Source organism: Phocoena sinus, chromosome 8, assembly GCF_008692025.1.
Source record: "Phocoena sinus isolate mPhoSin1 chromosome 8, mPhoSin1.pri, whole genome shotgun sequence".
Classification (NCBI taxonomy): Eukaryota; Metazoa; Chordata; class Mammalia; order Artiodactyla; family Phocoenidae; genus Phocoena; species Phocoena sinus.
The window spans coordinates 24,328,695-24,350,875 of NC_045770.1; the positions used below are offsets into that span (position 1 = coordinate 24,328,695).

Consider the following 22,181-nt stretch of genomic DNA (forward strand, 5'->3'; position numbering starts at 1 on the left):
CAGAGGATAAGCTTTGGTGAAAAATAAGACTCTAAAGATTTTGTTAAAAGTGTCTTTCTGTTTCAAAATAAGAGTTAGTAAATCTAAATTCTGCTTTGTAGGATATTTTCAAGGAATGTGGACTTTTTAACATCTTTGTCTCTATTACTGCTTAGTTTTATTTTTAATTTACTAGAAAACAAAGATATTCTTTTGTAAAATGTTTTTTAAAATGTATGTAATTATAAAATAATACCTGGTAAAGCCAATTTATTATTTTTGTGCATTTCCTTAAAAGCTTGGTTCAAATCTTCAGATACTTTAATGTCCTGAAACATTCTAGCAAGCTTGTTTACATAATCTGCTGGCATACCAACTTCCTATGAAAACGAAAGACAGAAGTAATAAATAATAAATAATCTGATATACTATTAGGAAAAATTTTAACGGAAAACTAAGTTTTAGATGATTTAATACAAAATTCTTCTTCTCTCTTATATTTATAGAATGTTTATAATCTAATACCTATTAAATTTGATTCTTAGAACCTAAACAGAATATACAGGCAATCCTGGCTTTCTGTGCATGATTCCAATATGCATGAATTTCAATTACCACAGTACAGTTAAAAGAACACCAGTACCCCAACAACACTGTTCAACTTTCAATTACCATTATATATTAAACGTGAGTTATGCATAAAGCACAAATTTCACTTCTAGCTCCTCAATCTACAAATCACTAACAAAGCACATCACATCATTGACCAATCACAATATTTCTTTCAAAATCTGTTAGTCATCTGTTTATTCAGTTCACCCACAGACAGCAAAGCATGTAGCTTTGTTGCATCCATGTCTTCCACTGATAAATCCACATGACATTTTACAAAAACGGATAACTGAAAGAGGTATTGGTCAAGAAAGATGATAAAAGTACACCAAAAAAAAAAAAAGAAGAAGAAGAAAAGGAAAGGAAAGAAAAGGAAGGGAGGGAGGGAGGCAGGAAGGAAGGGAATAATGTTGGAAATGAAAATAAAATAGAACATAAATGGAGTTTCTGAAGAAAGAGCTAACTGTGGTTGTAATGTTTGTTGATAATGCCAATGCTGAAGAGTCTAAACATGCAGGTACAAGGAACTTAATGAAGGCAAATTATCAACATAAATGAGAAAAGTGGTAGTGACAAAAAAATTAAGAAGAGGAAGTGATGCCAGCAAAAACTTTGACGACTTTGAAAGACCAAAAGACAAAAGTTTGGAAGCTGATCCAAACTTACAGAGCATGAGAACTCTTCAAAGTATACAAAAGGTGCTCACTAAGTAACTTGTAAGTTACATGACAAGAAGGCAAGTACTAGTCAAACTACTCTTCATTTTAGTAACAGTGTTGAGATATAAATCACGTACCTCAAAATTTGCCCTTTTAAAGTGTACAATTAATCAGGTTTCAGTATATTTACAGAGTTATGCAACCATCACCACTATCTAACTTTAGAACATTTTCATCAGCCCCAAAAGAAACTCCATACTTACTAGCAGTCACTCCCCATGTTCCCCCACTCCTCCATTCCTGAAAACCATTAATTTATTTTTTGTCTCTACAGATTTGGCTACTGTGGACACTTTGTATTAGGGAATCATATAGTATGTGGTCTAACCGGCTTCTTTGCTTATTAGCATAATATTTTCAAAGTACATCTATATGGTTGCATATATCAGCACTTCATTTATTTTTATTACCAAAAACATTCCATTATATGAATAAACCATATTTTATCTATCAGCTGACTGACGTGGGTTATTTTCACTATTAGGCTATTATGAATAATGCAGCTGTGAACATTCATGTACAATTTTTTGTGTGCTCATTATGTTTTCACTTCTCTTGAGTGGAATTACCTAGGAGTAGAACTGCTGGGTCAACTTTATGTTTAACTTTTTGAGGAACCGTCAGTTTTCCAAAGTGGCTGCACCATTTTATATTCCTACCAGCAATGCATGAGGGTTCCAATTTCTCCTCTTCCTCACCAACATGTTATTGTCTGAATTTTCAGCTATCCCAGTGGTTTTACTTTGCATTTCCCTAATAACTAATGATGTTGAGCATCTTTGCATACACTTATTGGACATTTATATATCTTTTGTGAAGAAATGTCTATTCGAATTCTTTGCCCTTTTTTTTTTTCGGGTACACGGGCCTCTCACTGCTGTGGCCTCTCCCGTTGCGGAGCACAGGCTCCGGACGCGCAGGCTCAGCGGCCATGGCTCACGGGCCCAGTCGCTCTGCGGCATGTGGGATTTTCCCGGACCGGGGCATGAATCCGTGTCCCCTGCATCGGCAGGCGGACTCTCAACCACTGCGCCACCAGGGAAGCCCCTCTTTGCCCATTTTTAACTGAGTTGTCTTTACTGTTGAGTTGTAAGAGTTCTTTATATATTCTAGATACAATATCAGACATGTGAATTGCAATAGCAGTTTTTTCAAAGAAATACACTTTAAATCTGAAAGTTTGTTTTAAATTACAGTGTACTAAATACATATTAATTTTACTACTTTTTCATTTCTCCTATATACTTAGATAATAAGAGGTTTTTAATATTTTGACAAAAATTTCGAAGTCACAAAGCAGTAATTTTTCCCAGTGATTGTTAATATTAAGATCACCTGAACAGTAATTTTTACTATCCCACACTACCAGGCAAAACAGGGCTATCTGCAAATCTTTAATTTGAAATACACATATAAATGAAAAAAAATATATAAAATACATATAATTATACACATTATAATAGATGTTTTATTATCATATATTAATGTAATATTATATATAACACCATATGTATAAATGAAAGACATTCATTTATGCTATACTGATATAACTCAAATTCCATTAAAATGGACAGAAAGGAACAGACGTAAAATATTTTAACATGGGAATTTAGCCATAATTAGCATTGATTAACCTAAATAAGCCATCAACTTTTACCTATTTGTTCTTTTTCCTTAATAGATGTATTTATTTACAAACATCTCTATGGTTAAATATTTAGTACTAAAAACATCTTAAAAATGAAACGATTTGTCCGTTAGTTAAGGTCAGTTCAAATGAGAGCAGAGATACAAAAGAGTGAAACAACAGAAGCAAAGCAAGAGCAAAGGTGCTTCACCAGAAGTCTTAAGAAAATATACTTTATTTTATATAATTGATGCTATATTCTTCTAAAACATTCCATATTTCTTCAATATTAACAATATCAACAAAATGCATTACTTAAGCACACATATGAACCATGTGCTATTTTAAGAAAACCAAATATTTTTTAAAATTTTACTTACTCTTAGCCACTCTACCATATTCTCTTCAATTTCACTATCAGCAGAGATGTCTAATATAAGACGTCGTGTCAAATGAGCTTTGTGATATCTCATAAAAACATCTTTGTTTTGTACATATTTAAGTACCAAGAGCTGTACAGAAAAAAAGTTACTTTCAATTTACATACATTCTTAGCCCTCCCTCTCATTTAGACCTTTCTACATCCCCAATTGTCAAAATTCAGAAATTTATATAATCAAATACAGAGAGAGGTTTAGTAAATTGCCCATCTCTGAAAAATAACCAGTCCTGGAATACTACAGTACTTTAATACTTTAAAAGTTAGCAAATTTGAGACTGTAACCAAATAACCTTTTAGTTCTTAGAAACATTAAGTTTTGAGATTTAATATAAAATGTGATAAAACTTTACATGAAAATCAATGGTTCTTCCCCATTTTTTTCTTCTACATTTCTTCTTCACTTTATTCTAACACTAATCTTCTCTCTAACCACCCCCCACTCCACCCCCCTGCTTTGCTGGCTGCGCCATGCAGCTTATGGGATCTTAGTTCCCTGACCAGCGATTGAACCTGGGCCCAGCAGTGAAAGCAGTCTTAACCACTGGACTGCCATGGAACTCCCCCCTCTATCCCTCTTTGTCTATACTTTCTCTATATCTTTACTTACTAATTTTTTCCTCTTTGATATGATGTCCTTGGCTTATATCATATTACAATAACAAGCAGAGACAAATAAATATGAAAGCAACTAACTTTTTATCTACACTCATTTATCCCTGGCTATCTATTTTGGGCTCTCACAAAAAGGAAGAAGTGAAAAACTGGTCTCTCAAATATCGTTCCAAATACCACCAGCTAGCTCCATTTTCCCTTTTTTTGTCCTTTAATACAAGCTAGAATTTAACTGACTTTTAAAAATAATCAAGAAAGGGGAAGAATTAAATACTATTTCCCTTTCTGGCAGCTACAGAATAAAAATTTTCAGTAAGAAAAATAACTGCTCTATAGAGATCTTGCACTGGTAAAATTTCATAATATTAGTTGCTTAGAGATATACATTAAAAAAAAAACTGAGGCTATCACAGAAAGCCTTATAAGCAAAACACAAATTCAAAGATAATTTAAAAATTTCAAGTTAAAAAAATTTTATGTACCACTTCTTTAAGCTTTGCTTCAATCTCTTCAGAGGTTAGTTTTTTGCTTAATGGCGTTTTTCTTAGCAACATGTCACAGTAATTGGCAAGCAGCTCAGGGCATTTTGATTCAGGCTGAGTTTTTAATCCCACCCTAAAAAACAAATTAAAAGCAGTTGATGAAAATGACTGAATCTGCAAATATTTTTTCTAAAGCCAATTTTTCACAGATTTCTTATGTTGTATAGATCCAGTGGGACTAGGGTAAGCAAGTCTACATCTAGGGTGCATAGTTTAAGGAGGCACTCACTCTTAGGTTCCCATAAGTGCACTTGGAGAACAATGAGAGTGAGACCTCCTTATATTTTGTAACCTATGTGCCACCTTGCCTCACTCTAGTGGCAGCTTTGCCAATGATCTTTAAAAGATTTTATTAAGATGCTTCTAAAATAGTTTTGAAAAACTGTGTAAATCCTTGCATATTTATAAGTTAACATTTAAAACTTTTTTTTTTAAAGCACTCAGTGTTTATTTGCAAGATGTCACACAGGTAGCATTCTCCCCTGTTTTTCACGATCTGATTCAGAACATCAATCAATTTATGTTAAAACTGTTACTTCACTCTTTGAGACATATCCAATGTAACCTAAATTTCACAGTGATATGATATATATCATCCTTCATTAAAAACAACTGTAAACAAACTTTCCTTAAACAATGAACTTACATCTCTATTTCACTTTCCTAACAAAACTTTAAAACGAGTGTATCGTACTTTATGTTTGAAAGTCTTTCATTTATTCTTTATCACACTTCTCTAAACTATATATGTAAATAAATTTAAATTCAACATTTTAAAACTTCTTATGTATAAAATTCAACTGTTATCAGAAATGAGTTGTCCAAATTATTATAAGTACACGACTTAACAAAACAACATAATTATATTGTGTGTGTATAAAACATATGCATATGCAAAATTTTGTCTATGAAGTGGATGAAACTTTTTTCCCCTCCCAATTATGAATGCAGGAAATCATCAATTTTACTTCTACTTTTTGTATTTATAAATTTATGTCTTTTACCTAAAAAATCTTATTCATATTTATAGATAGGACTAGAAGAAGTTTTTCTTATAATGTTACTCAATTCATTGAGCACCTCCTGAGTTATTTGCTAAAAAAACATATACTGATCTAACAAAAAAAGTTATTTTTTAATAATGGATCAAATTAGCCATCAATTGTGTTGAAAGCAAATAATTAGAAACCATTTTGCAAAAGGATATAACATCTAGTCATTAGAAATTCATTTTCTGTACAACAATACCAATATTTCAAAATATTCCTTTCTTAAACGACTTGGAGGCATTTTACAATTCAAGGCACATACCATAGTAAGAATGAAGAGAGATATGCCTTTCTTTACAAAATAGGGAAGAGTAATTCTGGAAAGGAGAAGTGAAAGGAGAAACTGCAATACTTCCACCAGAGGGTTCAATTTCAGAAAAAAGTAGATGTGGAAATTGAGGATTTAGAAAGTGATTTCCTTAAAAGTATCTACACTGGCATACTCTTGGGAATTCTTTCTGTATCCCTCGAGGTAGATATAGCAAGTCTAAAGACCACTAACTTACTTCATAAGAATCTATCCATCTCCTCCAACCTATTCACATTGCCAATACCTAGCTTCTATATGAACTGCTGTAATAACTGCAGTGGTCTATCTCCCTTCCTCCAATTCAACAGGTTGAGAAGACAGTTTTCAGTCTTTTATTGTTGTTTCTTTGGTATTGTGTCATTCCCCCGATCTCTTTTTGTTTTGTTTTTTTCCAGTTTTTAGCTGTTTTACTATGATGTACCTAGGAATGGTTTAATTTGTAGCTATCACGCTTGAGATTCAAAGAGTTGCTTGAATACAGAAGTTGGCATCTTTTGGCAATTTGGAAAAATTTTGGTCAATAGCTCATGCCTCATTTTCCTTTCTCTATAATTCCAATTACATATCGCTATAGATATTTTACCTTTTCTCAGGTAACAATTTCCACCTATTTGTCTATTAATATGTATTACTTACTCATTATTATTCATGATCTATTTAAGATTACTGAGATATAATTCACATACCATACAATTTATCCATCTGAAGTGTGTAATTCAATGTTTCTTTAAAGTATATTCACAAGGTTGTACAACTATCATCAAAATAAAATTTTAAACATTTTCATTACCCCAAAAACAAACCCCATACTCATTAGTAGTCAAATCTCATTTTCCAGCTATCCCTCCCTCCCAGTCCCTAGTTATAACTAATCGACTTTCTGTCTCTATGGATTTCCTTATTCTGGACATCTCATATAAATGGAAGCATACAATATGTGACCTTTTGTGACTGGTATCTCTTACTTAGCATAATGTTTTTATGATTCATCCAGATCATAGCACATATCCATTCATTCCTTCAAAAAAATTATCTTTTTATCATGGTCAAAAGATTTAGCATATTAGCCATTTTAAGTGTACAATTCAGTGGCCTTAAGTACATTCACAATGGTCTGCAAATATCATCACTATCTATGTCCAGAACTTATTCATTATCCTAAACAGAAACCCTGTACTCATTAAACAATAACCTTCCATTCCCTCCTATCCCCAGTTCCTGGTAACGTCTATTCTACTTTGCTGTATCAATAAATTTGCGTATCCTAGATACTTCATATAAGTGTAATCATAAAAAATTTGTCCTTTTGTGTCTGGCTTATTTCACATCTCAAGGTTTCACTCAAGTTGTAGCATGTATCAGAATTTCTTTCCTTTTATGACTAAATAAAATTCCATCGCATAGATATACCACATTTTGCTTATTCATCATCAGATAATGGACATTTGGGTTGTTTCCATTTTTTGGCTATTAAGAATAATGCTGCTATGAACATTTATGTACAAGTTTTTGAGTAGATATATGTTTTCATTTCTTTTGGGTATATACCCAGGAGTGGAGCTGATGGGTCACATGTTAACTTTATGTTAAACTTCTTGAGGAACTACAAAAGTGTTACCACAGTAGCTGTGTACCAACTATAATGATCCTAATCTCTCTCCGCATCTTTACCAACACTTGTTAATGTCTTTTTAATTTTAGCCATCCGAGTGGGCGTGAGTGATAAGTTAAGTTATTAATCTTAATTATTTTAAAGTCCTTATCTACTAACTCCAATAGTGGGATCACCTGAGAGTCTGCTTCTGAAATTATTTTTCTCTTAGTTGACCATAAATTTCTCTGCCATCACAGGACTAGTAATGTACTGAATACTACGCACTGCATATAAAAGAATCATGAAGGGGGAGAGGGATAAATTAGGAGTTTAGGATTAACATATACACATTATTATATATAAAACAGATAACCAACAAGGATCTACTGCATAGCACAGGGAACTATACTCAATATTTTGTAATAACCTACAGGAAAAAAGAATCTTAAAAAAATATAAATGTATAACTTAATCACTTTGCTGTATACCTGTAATTAACACAACATTGTAAATTAACTGTACTTCAATTAAAAAAAAAAAAAAAGAATCACAGAGGCACCAGACTAGTTTATCTTCCATTAAGAATGTGTGTTCACCCTTTGTTCTGCTATGGCAGAGGCTGATCACTTTAATCCAATCAAACTACTTTGGCTCAAGGATGGGTTGTAGTTTTGGTAAGAATCAGTCTACCTCTGGTTACCCACTGAATCTAAGGAATGTCCCTCCTGGGCTTTCACTTGAGAGCCTAGTTGAGTTTTGTCATTCCAGTCCTGTGTGACCACCAAAAGCTCTACTGTCCCCCAGCAGTACTGCTCAGCCTGAGTGAAACCTAGATTCTCAGTTACTTTTTTTCAGGGAAACACAGCTACAAAGCATCAGCTAACTTCTGAAGATTCTCTCTCATTTCTATAACTTTCATTATTTTGTTCTAGTTGCTTCTGTAGCTCTTTGATAATATTAAAGTGACTATTTCCTAAATTTACCTGATTTCCCTGATTGTTCTCAGTGGAAGCACTGGCTCACCATGAACTACTATATTCCTCCTCAGGAGTGACTCTCCCAAATAACCTGGATGATACTAGCAGCTTTATTCTTCTAGAACATTACCTCTACCACCTCCAAGAGCCACAACACTCATGTTCTGCTGCCTGAATCATCTAATAATACTCATTTTATTCCACAGAAATTTTCTACTTAATCTGGAGCTAAAGACAGGACCTGGTCACCTTAGAATAAAAAAAATAAAGAGAAAGTAATCCCCACTTCTGGGAATTTAGACTGTAGAAACATATAAAATGGCAAATGTACAATATTATTCACTGGAGCACTATTATTAGTAATAGCAAAGTATCAGAAAATACTTAGTGTAGAAATAAAGGATCAATTAAATAAACTATGCTATATGTACCAGACATAACACCATGCTGCTATTAAGAATAACAAAGTTATGAAAAAAACTACAGCTAACATACTAATCAGGAATAAGACAAAGATGTCAACATTCACCACTGCTGTTCATCACTGTGCTAGAAGTTCTACCTAGAGCTAGAAGTTCTAGTTAGAGCAATTAGGCAAGAAAAATAAAGACATCCAAATTAGAAAGAAAGAAGTAAAAGTATCTCTATTCACAGATGTCATGACCTTCTATATATAAAGTATTAAAGAATCCACAGAAAAGCTACTAGAGCCAATGACTAAATTTATTAGCAAAGTTGCAGGGTACAAGATTAACACACAAGAATCAGTTGTGTTTTCATACGCCAGCAATGAACAATCCAAAAGGAAATTATATAAACAATTTCATTTATAATAACATCCAAAAGAAAAACATACCTAGAAATAAACTTAACCAAGGACATGAAAGCCCAAGCAGAGTAAAAGAGCCATCCTTGCAGGGCTGCAACTTTGCATGAGGTGTCAGAGCCACTAGAAAGGCCTAGCATCCAGGCATCAAAGACCAAACAGTTAAGGGGTGTGTTGACATGAAGGAGTGGCCATGTATGGAGTATGAGAGAAGAGACCAAATAGGTAAGGAGGGTGTCCATGCAAGGAGAAGGTACAACGGGAGGCATTAAGGCTCCAGTTGGATGAGGAAGGCATTCATATAGGGGGTGGTCCAGTCTGGGGAGTCAGAGCCTCAGCAGGGTGAGGAATGCATCCACAAAGAAACAAGGCCAGGTATTGTAGTTGTAAATGCATATGTGTACCTTTAGCTTGTCCACTGAGAGGCTCTAGGAGCAGTGACACCACAATAGCAATGAATACACCTAGCAACAGATTTTGTCCACTAAATACCAACGTCCACTAAAAGCAACTAGAGCTCTGTGAAAAAATGGCTAACCCTGAGGCTAAGGCAAGGGAAAGTACAAAATGAATCTGGAAATCTTCACATCCCAAAAAGAAAGAAGAATTTACTTTAAAAGGACCCAGAAACCAGCTCCCATTAGTGAAATCTAGGATAATCTAAAAATCAAAACAAAGAATAAAAGTAAATTATGGGAGCTCCCTGGTGGTCTAGTGGTTAGGATTTGGTGCTTTCACTGCTGTGGCCTGGGTTCAATCCCTGGTCAGGGAACTGAGATCCTGTAATCCATGCAGCACAGCAACCCACCACCCCCACCAAAAAAAAAAGTAAATTATAACCCATTGAATAAAAATAGTAAACTATGAGTTCATACTGAGATGATAAATCAATGTAAGAATTGAAAATTTAATGAGCAATGATGGGATCTTTACAGTTTTAAAGTACCTGTCAAAAAATACTTAATTACAAAAAGAAAAAGAATGAGTGGATAAGTCTGGCATACACCAACTTAATTAGGTAATCAAACTAAACTAAATCAGTACTGGGATAAATCAAAATCATGCACCCTCCCTCAGATAAGATGCAATGACAGAAGTCCCTGGTGGTCCAGGGGTTGACTCCATGCTTTCACTGCTGAGGGCCCAGGTTCAATCCCTGGTCGGAGAACTAGGATCCAGCAAGCCATGTGGCGTGGCCAAAAAAAAGATTCAATGAGAATAATAAACTTTCACTTCTGCCAAAGATGCAAACCTGAATCTAATCATAAAAAACATCAGATTAACTCACACTAAGGGACATCCTACAAAATAATTGGACTGTAATCTTCAAAATGTCAAGATAATGACAGTCAAAAGAGAGACAGTTCCACACCAAAGAAAAAGGAATTATAAGAACTAAATGCAACACATGATTCTGCGATGGATCCTTCTGCTATAAAAAATACAACATGGTCAATAAATTTAAAGGGATCTGAGGAGTAGATGGTTATTATGCATCAAAGACAATTTTCTGACTTTGATAGTTGTATTGTGATTATATTTGTAGAAAATATACACTAGTGTACTTGGAATAATGAGCAACTTACTCTCAAATGGTTCCAGAAAAAAGTTTTAATGTATTTCCAAAGAGAAAAGGATAATAAACTTACAACTATATGTACGTTATTTCGACAACTGAGAAGAAAAGATTCCTTGTAAAGCACCACTTCACCAAAACTACAACCAGATTAAATTTAAAATTTTGAAAAGCCTGTATCTATTAAAGAAATCGAACTTGTGATCAGTACCTGCCCAAAGAGAAAACTCCCGACTCAAATGGTTTTACTAATGAATTCTACCAAACATTTAAGGAAGAAGTAATGTCAATTAAACTAATTCTTTTAAAACATACAAAAGGAGGGAATAACTCTCAATACTTTTTGAGGCCAGCATAATCCTGAAACCAGAAAAGGACAAATATCAAAAAAATGAAAATTGTACAAGGCACAAAGGCCAGAAAGAAAATGGTAAATCCACAAATATAGACAAAAAATATTTAACAAAACACTGGCAAATTAATCCAGGAATATATAAAAAGAATAATACAGCACGACCAAGTAGAATTTATCCCAAGAATTCAACCTTGGTTAAATGTTTTCTTAAAAAAAACAATGTATCCTGAAGAAGAAAAATGGAACTGAAGGAATCAGGCTCCCTGACTTCAGACTATATTACAAAGCTACAGTCATCAAAGCAGTCTGGTACTGGCACGAAAACAGAAATATAAATCCACGGAGCAGGATAAAGCCCAGAAATAAACCCATGCACCTATGGTCAATTAATCTATGACAAAGGAGGCAAGAATATACAATGGAGGAAAGACAGTCTCTTCAATAAATGGTGCTGGGAAAACTGGACAGCTACATGTAAAAAAATGAAATTAGAACACTCTCTAACACCATACACAAAAATAAACTCCAAATGGATTAAAGACCTAAATGTAAGACTGGACACTATAAAACTCTTAGAGGAAAACACAGGCAGAACACTGTTTGACATAAATTGCAGCAATATCTTTTTTGGATCTACCTTCTAGAGTAATGAAAATAAAAACAAAAATAAACATATGGGACCTAATTAAACTTTAAAACTTTTACATAGCAAAGGAAACCATAAACAAAATGAAAAGACAATCCACAGAATGGGAGAAAATATTTGCAAATGAAGTGATTTGACAAGGGATTAATCTCTAAAATATACAAACAGCTCATGAAGCTCAATATCAAAAAAAAACAAACAACCCAATCAAAAAATGGGCAGAAGATTTAAACAGATATTTCTCCAAAAAAGACATACAGATGGCCAAAAAACACATGAAAAAATGCTCAACATCGCTAATTATTAGAGAAATGCAAATCAAAAATACAATGTCACCAGTCAGAATGGCCATCATTAAAAAGTCTACAAACAATAAATACTGGAGAGGGTGTGAAGAAAAGGGAACCCTCTTGCACTGTTAGTGAGAATGTAAATTGATACAACCACTATGGAGAACAGTATGGAGGTTCCTTGAAAAACTAAAAATAGAGCTACCACATGACCCAGCAATCCCACTCTTGGGCATATGTCCAGAGAAAACCATAATTTGAAAAGACACATGCACCCCAATGTTCATTGCAGCACTATTTACAATAGCCAGGACATGGAAGAAACCTAAATGTCCATCAAAAGAGGAATGGATAAAGAAGATGTGGTACATATATACAATGGAATATTACTCAACCATAAAAAAGAATGAAATAATGCCATTTGCAGCAACATGGATGGACCTAGAAATTATCATGTTAAGTGAAGTAAGTCAGACAAATATTATATGATATCACTTATATGTGAAATCTAAAAAAAATTAATCAAACTTATTTATAAAACAAAGAGACTCACAGACTTCAAAAATAAACTTATGGTTATGAAAGGGGAAATGTGTGTGTGTGGGGGTATAAATCAGGTGTTTAAGAATAACATATACACACTACCATATATATATAATGTGTATATACATATATATATACACATATATATATAATGTGTATATACATATATATATATATATATATACACACATATATATAAATAATCAACAGGACCCACTGTATAGCACAGGGAACTCTACTCAATATTCTGTAATAACCTAAATGGGAAAAAAGTCTGAAGAAGAATGGATATATGTATATGTATAACTTAATCACTTTGCTGTACACCTGAAACTAACACAACATTGTAAATCAACTATACTCCAATATAAAATAAAAATTAAAAAGCAGAACTGAGGTTTCCCTCAGGTTTCTTTCTGAGAAGAAATTCTGCCCAAGATGTCTAATAATTCCTGCCCAAGAATTTCCAGCCTGCTAGCCTGCCCTACGAACTTTGGATTTGCCAGCCCCCACAATTACATAAGCCAATTCCTTTAAATAAATCTCTCTTCTATCTCCCCACACCCCTCCCCCAAATCAATGTATTTCACCACATCAAAAGAATAAGGAAGAAAAACCTTCTGGTCATTTTAACACAGAAAAAGCATTTAATAAGTCAACACCGATTCATTATCAAACTTTCAGCAAATTAGGAATAAAAAAAACTCAATTAAAGGCATCTATGAAAAACCCTCACCTAACTTTGTACTTAATGACAAAATATTAAGACTTTTCCCCTAAGCTTGCCAAAAAAGGCAAGGGTGCCCACTCTCACTACTTCTGTTCAATACTGTACTTATGATCCTAGCCAGTGCATCAATCCAGAAAAAGAAATAACTGGTATAAAGATGAGAAAGGAAGAAATAAAGCTGCCTTATTCAAAGATTACATGATTTTTTACATAGAAAATCTCAAGAAATCTAAAAAAGAACTACTAGAACTAATAACTTTAATAAGGTAACAGGAGGTAAGATCTATATACAAAAATCAACCATATTTTTATATACTAGCAAAATACCAGAATATCAAAAGCACTCAAGGAAAAAAAAGAACAAAGTTATACCAGCTGACTTAAAGACTTACTGCAGAACTATATTAATCATGGCTGTTTGTAATGGCCAAAGGATACCCATTTAATTCAATGGAATAGAACAGGAAGTCCAGAAAAACATATTTTTAAGTCACTTGATTTTTCACATAAGACACTAAAGCAACCCAGTAGGGAATGGGAAGTATTTCCAACAAATGGTGATGAAACCACTTGCTATCCATACAGAAAAGAAAAAAATGAAAGTTAATCCCTAACTTACACTATATGCAAATATCAATTTAAGGTGGCTCTTAAATGTAAATATGAAAGCTAAAACTTATAAAGCTTCTAGAAGAAAACAGAAGGTTATCTTCTTGTCCTAGTGTCAGAGGTAGACAAAGGTTTCCTAGACAAAACATAGAAAGCAAAATCCACAAAAGAAAAGCATATATCTTACAAAGGACCTACATACAGAATATATAAGAACTCACAGCTCACTAATAAAAAGGAACAACCCAATAGAAAAAAAAACAGAAAATAAGAGTACCAAAAATACCAAAAAAGTGTTCAATATCAATAGACATGAGGGAAATGGGAATCAAAACTATACTGAGATAATACTACATACATCCAGAATGACTAAAATTAAAATGACAACACTAAACACTGGCAAGAACACGGATTAAGTGGTATTCTTATACTTTGCTGGTGGGAGTGTAAAACAGTACAACCACTTTGGAAAGCAAACCACTGTGATACAAAAAACATGGATAAATCTTAAAAACACTATGCTGAGTTGAAAAAAGCTGCACACAAAAAGTACATATTGTATGAATTCCATTTATATGTAGTCCTAGATCAGGCAAAACTAACCTATGTTGAAATAATCAGAACAATAGTTGCCTTCTGGAAGGAGGTGGAACTGATTGGGAATGGACATAAGGTAATTCTCAAGGATGATGAAGATATTGTGTATCTTAATAGGGATATAGGCATTTGTCAAATCTGACAAAATTATACACCTAAGATTTGATTTATGGATATGACTGTAGGTAAATTTTATCTCAAAACAAACACAAAATTCAATTAATGACTGCATGCTAAAGTGTTTAGGGAGCAAAGTTTACTGATGCTTGCAACTTCTTTTGAAATGCATTTAAAAGTTGACTGATGGATGTATAGGGAGATACATATAAATAAATATACATATATATATAAATATACATATAAAGATACATATACATATAAATAAAGCAACAGAGTGACTTTACTCTTCAGTTTGAATATTTTCATTAAAAAATGCTGGGAGTAGTGGAGAATAAGTAAGACCTTTATGTATTCACATGAAGAGATCTCCAAGATGTAGTGTTATATGTTTCATATTTATAAAGAGAACACAATAAATGCCCTTCTAAACAATGCCAATAAAACTGTATGACCCAGGTAGGTGTCTTCCACTGTGATGGCACTCAAATAACTTACACGGTTCAAAAAAATACAAAATGAAAATGATTTTTAAAAAAAAACAACAAAGCCCTGAACAATTACTTTTCCTTCTTGAGAAATGCTATTTTTGAATATTTTAGCATTGTGTATAAAATTTATTTAAGATTAAGAAAGAAGTTTTTCCAATTAACCTTTAGCACTACTTAGTACAACTCTGAAGATACTATAACTAGCTCAGATTAATTAATATTTCATTAACTTTTCATTTTCAGATTTTCTGTAATAGTAGCACAAATAAATCTATCTTACTTGAGATTGAGATCTTACCAATGAGAGATCAACTAAAAAAAAAAACATAAAAATTTACATTAAAATTGATTTCCCTTAAAATCATTATGGTGAATAGAGTCATATTCTATGCTTTTGTAGGTTATAAAATAACTTTGGTGAAAAACGAGGAGGGAAAATCAAGAAGAGATTCAAAAAGATTAAGAACAAAACGTTTTTTACTTAAAAAAATAAGGTCAACATTCTTTGGTCATAGAGGAGATAATATAAAATTTAAAATCAAGACAGAATTTTTAATAATCAAAGGTGGCAAAAATCATAAAAGTTAAAAAAATGAAAAACAAACCTGACAGGATTAGGGAAACAGGGCACTTTGCATATCCAATAACATATAATACACTCCAAAAAATTTAAGAATTTTAATGTAAGAATTTTAAACATATGATTTAAAAGACTTACCCTTTCTGCTTCAAAGGTAATTCAAGTTTAAATATGGTAGCATCATTAACAACTGCTTTATATGCCTACAAATAATATAAAATAAGATACGAACATTATTTTTAATACTTAAAATAGATAATTATAATTCTAAAAATACATAAAATACAAATTAGTTTTTATTTTTAATGATGTATCTGGCCAAGTCAATGATTTCAACATGCTCTTTCTCATGTTATGATTATCATTATTCTCAAGTGAGGTATTAATGCTGCCTGACAACCATAACATTTTCTCTTGTCCACACATTCTCCTAGAAAACATTTTCATACCACCTCCTTTCTCTTCAAACCTCCAGTATTTCCTCTCCCATACATACTCTCAGCTGATGATGTGGCTTCCTAATTCACAGAGAAAACCAAAGTAATCAGAATTCCCTCCTTTTTCTCCTGTATCATCAATTTTTCCCCCCTCCATTATTTCTACAGCCTCAATATGCATACATATTATTCTTTAAATCTTAAAAACTCTCTCTTGGCTTTGTCCACCTTCAGCTACTGCCCCATATTTCTCTCTCTCTAAGCTAAACTCCTAGAAGAATTATCTAACTCACTGTCGCTAATTTCTCTACTACCATTCTTATCTGAAACTGTTCTAAACAGGCTTTCACACTACTACTCCAACTAATCATTCTTGTCAACCTCCATGTTGCTGAAGACAACGGTTAATCCCCATCTTATCTGACCTATCAGCAGCATTTTAAAACAGCAGATCCTGCCCTCCTCCTGGAAAGTGCTTTTTCCACTTGTTTTCTAGCACAGCACTCTCCTGGTCATTCCACTCATTCGCCTCTCTCCTCAGGAAAGATGGTTGGTTCCTTATCGTTATGATAACTAACTTTAAAATGCCCCAGACCAGTCCTTGGATCTCTTCTCTTTGCTATCTTCACTCTTACTTTGGAGATCATAGCCACTGTCAGTGCTTTAAAAACCATCTATATGCTGAAGCTCCCAGATTTATTTTTGCAGGCCCGTCCCCTCCCTTAAGCTCCAGATTTGATGTTGCCATATGGATGTTTAATAAGCATTTCAAAGTTAACTTGTCCAGAACTGAGTTCCTAATCTCTCTTCAACCATCTCCCCAAAACCTGCTTCTCACAAAGTCTTCATCTTCCCTCATCTCAGCAAGCATATACTTCTAAGTGATCAGAACAAAAATCTGTCATCCTTGACTGATATCTTTCTATCACATTCCACATCTGATTCCATTAGCAAGTCCTGTATAGCCTATTTTTACAATATAATCAAAATCCAACCACTTTTGACTACCTTCACCTACTATCGTTCTGGGCAGAGCTTCCATCATTACTTAACTGAATTACTTAAATCGATTCTTAACCCATTTCCTTGCTTCCTCTCTGGCCCCCTTCAGTCTATTCTTTCTGCAGCAGGCAGGTGATCCTGATAAAAATGTAAGTCAGATCCTGTCATTTGGTTCAAGATATTTCTATGACTTTCTATCCTACTCAGAGTACAAATGAAACTCCTTACCATGGCTCAGTCTTACGTGATCTGGCCTCCTGTTATCTCTGACTACTTATCTCTGATTTCCTACTATTCTCCCCCTCACTCAATCCACTATGGCCACAATGATCTCTTTCTTCTCTGGTTCTGGAACATGACAGGTATAATCCTGCCTTAGAGCCTTTGCATTTGCTCTCCCCTCAGGCTACAGTATTATTCCCTCAGAGAGCCACATGACATATTCCTTAATCAACTTCAATCTTGATTTGAATGTCACCTCATATAAAGCCCTTTGCAGGCCACTCAATTTAATATTTCAAATGATCTCATTACCTCCATACTCCCTTAACCCGTTTCCTACTTTATCTACCTAGGTACCTACCTATCTACCTTTCTTTCTACCCAAATATTTATCTAAAGGTAGACAGTAATTTTTTAAAAATGCTACTGGAGAAAGTTGATTGTGTTTTTAGAGTCTAGAAAATAATTTCACTTGGGAAGTAAGGAAAGGTAGTTGAAGAGGGGGAAAAACTAATGGTAATTCTAGTGATAGGTTTATGATATTTAAAAAGATACGGGGCTTCCCTGGTGGTGCAGTGGTTAAGAATCCACCTGCCAATGCAGGGAACACGGGTTCGAGCCCTGCTCTGGGAAGATCTCACATGCCGCGGAGCAACTAAGCCCGTGCACCACAACTACTGAGCCTGTGCCCTATAGCCCGTGAGCCACAACTACTGAGCCCTCGCGCCACAACTACTGAAGCCCACATGCCTAGAGCCCATGCTCCGCAACAAGAGAAGCCACCTCAAGGAGAAGCCGGTGCACCACAATGAAGAGTAGCCCCCGCTCACTGCAACTAGAGAAAGCCCACGTGCAGCAATGAAGACCCAACGCAGCCAAAATTAAATAAATAAATAATATAATAAAATAATATAATAAAAAAATAAATATTTTAAAATAATAAAAATAAAAAGATAATGACTCTAAGGATAATACTGTTTCATTACCATTATCCTAGACTATAATGGGAAAGAAGATATGGAAAGCAAGAATAAATGTGATACAACTCTCACAAGAGCCCTATGAAAGGAAACAGGACAGAGAAATCAATTCTGCTTGGGATAGGATGTGGGGGGAGGCAGAGTATCAAGGAAATTCCAGGAGAAGTATACTTTGAGCTGAGTCTTAAAGGAAGGATGAATAAGAATTCAATAATCAATAATATTCAAAAACAGGAAGACATTCTTGAAAAATTAAGAAAGCAACTTTCTAGCTAAATTCTGGTTCACAAGCATACCCAATGCTTACAAAAGCATATAAGAAACCAAATATAATATGGTTGCCCTCCACTGATGAAAAATCAGAGTTGCTAGGTTTTTTAGTTTGTAATTTAATAGCATCATGATGCAAGTTTCTTATTAAAATTAAATTATGACAAGTGTTAACATACAGGAATATATACCTTGTCTCTTGCAGTAAGAAATCGTGGATCATCTTGAAAAGCTTCTTTGACAAGTCTACTAAATCTATTAAACAGTGTAAGTAACTGCTCAACATATTTCTCAGAGTCCTAAAAATAAAGTGCTGTATATTAAGTTGAGTTTAAAACAAAAATACAAAAAATGAGAAAATATAAACATAATTTTCATAACACTATAGCTTTAAAATTTGGTAACTTTTCTGAAATATTTTTTTCTTATTAAGAAAGGTGTTCCAGCGTTACTGTTTTGCCATCAATTTAAAATACCCGATTTTAAATACCTTATCCTGCATTTACAAAATAACTTTGATATATGTCTATCATTGTCATTGAGGAGAACTTACAGTAGTAATAGTTTCAGCAGCTGCTACCATATCTGCCAGGCCTGCACTGATGATATGTTCCTCCAAGTCTTTCAACATTGGCTCTATCCCATTAGGAACTTTGTCCATTAATGAAAACATCAAATGTAATTCTGAAACGATAGAACACACCCATGTAATCATTTCATCCATCAGAACAGACTTTCTCTTTGATTTGTATCATGGATCTAGAATGCCTATGATAATAAGAGTGTGGGGAAATATTAGCTGGAAGTTGATAGCTTTAATAGTATTCTGTGGGTGCAATTAGTTTAGGACTTGTTATCGTTAAGTACTATAACTTCCTGATCTACCATATCAGTCTGACAAAAATTATTTTTAAAAGAAACTCTAATTAAAGTGATCACACACTGCAAAACCCAACTCCTCTTAAAAGGTGAGTCATTTAACCTTCAATGCAATGGAATATATTTATTCTAAGAAATACAAAAGTTTACACAGAAAATTAGTTACATTTCATAAAGTAGATGCAATGTTAAATACACAATACACAGTCACATCACTAAGGGGTAAAATACTGTCCTCAGATTGTTCAGAGTAACAAGGTAATATAAAACTGTATTCATAAAGAATTTTTCAGTTTGCAAAAAGCACTTTCTCCTATTATCCCATTTAATTGACCTTCACAATAATCTTACCTCACAGAATGGTTACCACTAAATAAATCCTTCTGAAGTGAGTCCACCTTGGATCAGACATAACTCTACTTAGTTTGGCATACAGAACTTCAAATATTTCATTTATGCCAAATGAGAAACTTGCTTTTACTCCAAAATACTTCTGAAGAGTGTAAGACTTAAGTGAACTGAAAAACGTACTTGAAAGACAACTAGAGATTAAATAGGACCTTGCAATTTTATGCAATGAAATCTAGAGAGTAATACATCAAAATGTTAAAAGTGGTTGTCTCTGAGTGGTAAGTATATGGGTAATTTTTACTGTATGCTTTTTAGTATTAATGTACTTGTTACCTCCCAAAACAGAACTTTATCATATTTAAGTAATAAAAAAATAACATTTAAGTAATAAAAAATACACTTCAGAAATCTTGTAAGATATTTTGGGGGAGAGGGATGAAGATTACCAACATAGAGTGTTTTATTACTTTTTAAAAATATTTGCCACAAGGTTCCACACAAAAGTCAAAATACCTAGTTCTATCCTATACCATACGTTTACCATTTAAATTAGCCTTTAAAAGTAGTGTCCTACTTTTGGGAACAAATTGAAATTCGCATGTGAGCGCACACAAATATACTGATACCTAAGGGGGAGAAATGCTTAAAATATAAGTTTATAAAGAAGATTTTCTTTACAGTGTTTCTAACTATGCTAAATATTTTTATCATTTTCTTTACGCAGTTTGCCATAACAAAAACATCTATGTATAAAAGAATGATCTAACAGCAATTTACTAAAAGTGATGTGCTTCAAAGATATCCTCTTAAAAGAGTATGAGAACTTTATGTGATGTTTTACCTACTTTCAGTTTCATTTCTCTTGATCATGCCTTGGCACTCTGCTAAGATAGTCTCTTTAAAGGATGTCACCAGGGCATTTACACAGCATTCCATGAGCTGAAATACATCAAAAATTGGTCAAGGCTATTATAAGCAACAATAAGGACCAGATCTATTCCACTCCATTTTGCTTCATAGTCCCACAAAACCACAATGTTCAACAACAGCAAAAAACTAAGAATACTGAAAGTAGATTTTACTTACCTTTACTAGAGGATTGTTGAAGATGGATACTCTATTTTAGTTTACCAAAGCATACTTCCCCCTAAGGAAAAGGCTATAGAACTTAGGTTCTCTTTAGAAATTTTAATGAAAGTCCCCAACAAGGGGAGGAAAAAAACTTTTTAATCTACAAAACAAACTGAAAAACTAAACTTTAATGAACTCTCATCTGGAGAGAACCTGTGTTGGAATTAGATTCTAAAATGCTAGAAGTATGAACATCCATTCAACACATAGTAGGTTTCATTGCTGTGAGCACCAAAGAAGTGTTAGGATACAAAGGATAAGCTATAACCTCTGCTTTGGAGAAGATCACTGTCTTATTGAGGGTGGGGAGGGAAGCAAACTTTAATAAATACAACTCAGTTAAGTGGCAAAACACACACACACACAAACAGAAACAAACAAAGGAACTACTATTTTTTTCTGGGTAGTTAAAAAGGTCTCATCCACAAGATGAAATCTAAATTGGATATTGAAAAGTACAAATCTTAAAATGGATTGGGTAGTCTAAGAAAAAAAAGCTGAATATGAAGAGAGTGGGAGAGAAAGGTAGACTGGAGCCAGATTATGAATGAAAATCTATGGTTTGGGATTTTACTCTATAGGTAGGGAAGGTTTTAAACAGAAGATAAATGTAATGAGCTTCTATTCCCCCACCAAGTCATTTTTAAAAGGTCAGTCTAATAATGTCAGCAAGGTAGGTGGTACTGAGTGGTGGTGGGGAGACTGGCAAACATGGCTGTTGAAAGATTGCAAGTAAGATGGTCAGGGTCTAATGTTCTGGCTGGCTCCACTCCATCACTGCTCCTTCGTGTCATATATTTACTCTCCTTGCAGGTATCAAAATGAACAGGTTGTGATTACTAATACAAGGTACACTAAGGCTGATACCTCTCTTCTGAAAAACAGATCATCTGTCTGTATTAAGGAAGGGAATTGTGTGTGCCTTAAAAGTTCTTTGCTAAAAATTCCTCTTGGAATTGACATAATGTTGTTATATTACTGAAGTTAAATTTATGTAATGGAGATTCATTATATCATTGTTTCCACTTTTTAAAATGTTAAAAAAATTTCCATAATAAAAGGAATTTTTTCAGATCCCTCCCTCTA

At 33.6% G+C, this 22,181-nt stretch overlaps 1 protein-coding gene across 3 annotated transcripts in view; it reads right to left on the bottom strand.

Annotated features, from left to right (window-relative positions):
* CUL5 (cullin 5) overlaps nt 1-22,181 on the bottom strand; it is a 97,311-nt gene that overhangs the window by 10,043 nt on the left and 65,087 nt on the right. For all 3 annotated transcript variants that reach the window (XM_032642129.1, XM_032642128.1, XM_032642130.1), the window contains 7 exons: nt 20,810-20,903; nt 19,288-19,418; nt 18,926-19,033; nt 15,962-16,026; nt 4,474-4,606; nt 3,318-3,449; nt 236-359 (listed from right to left, as the gene is read on the bottom strand). In XM_032642129.1, coding sequence (XP_032498020.1) covers nt 236-359; nt 3,318-3,449; nt 4,474-4,606; nt 15,962-16,026; nt 18,926-19,033; nt 19,288-19,418; nt 20,810-20,903 — 787 coding nt within the window. The remainder of the gene's footprint in view (nt 1-235; nt 360-3,317; nt 3,450-4,473; nt 4,607-15,961; nt 16,027-18,925; nt 19,034-19,287; nt 19,419-20,809; nt 20,904-22,181) is intronic.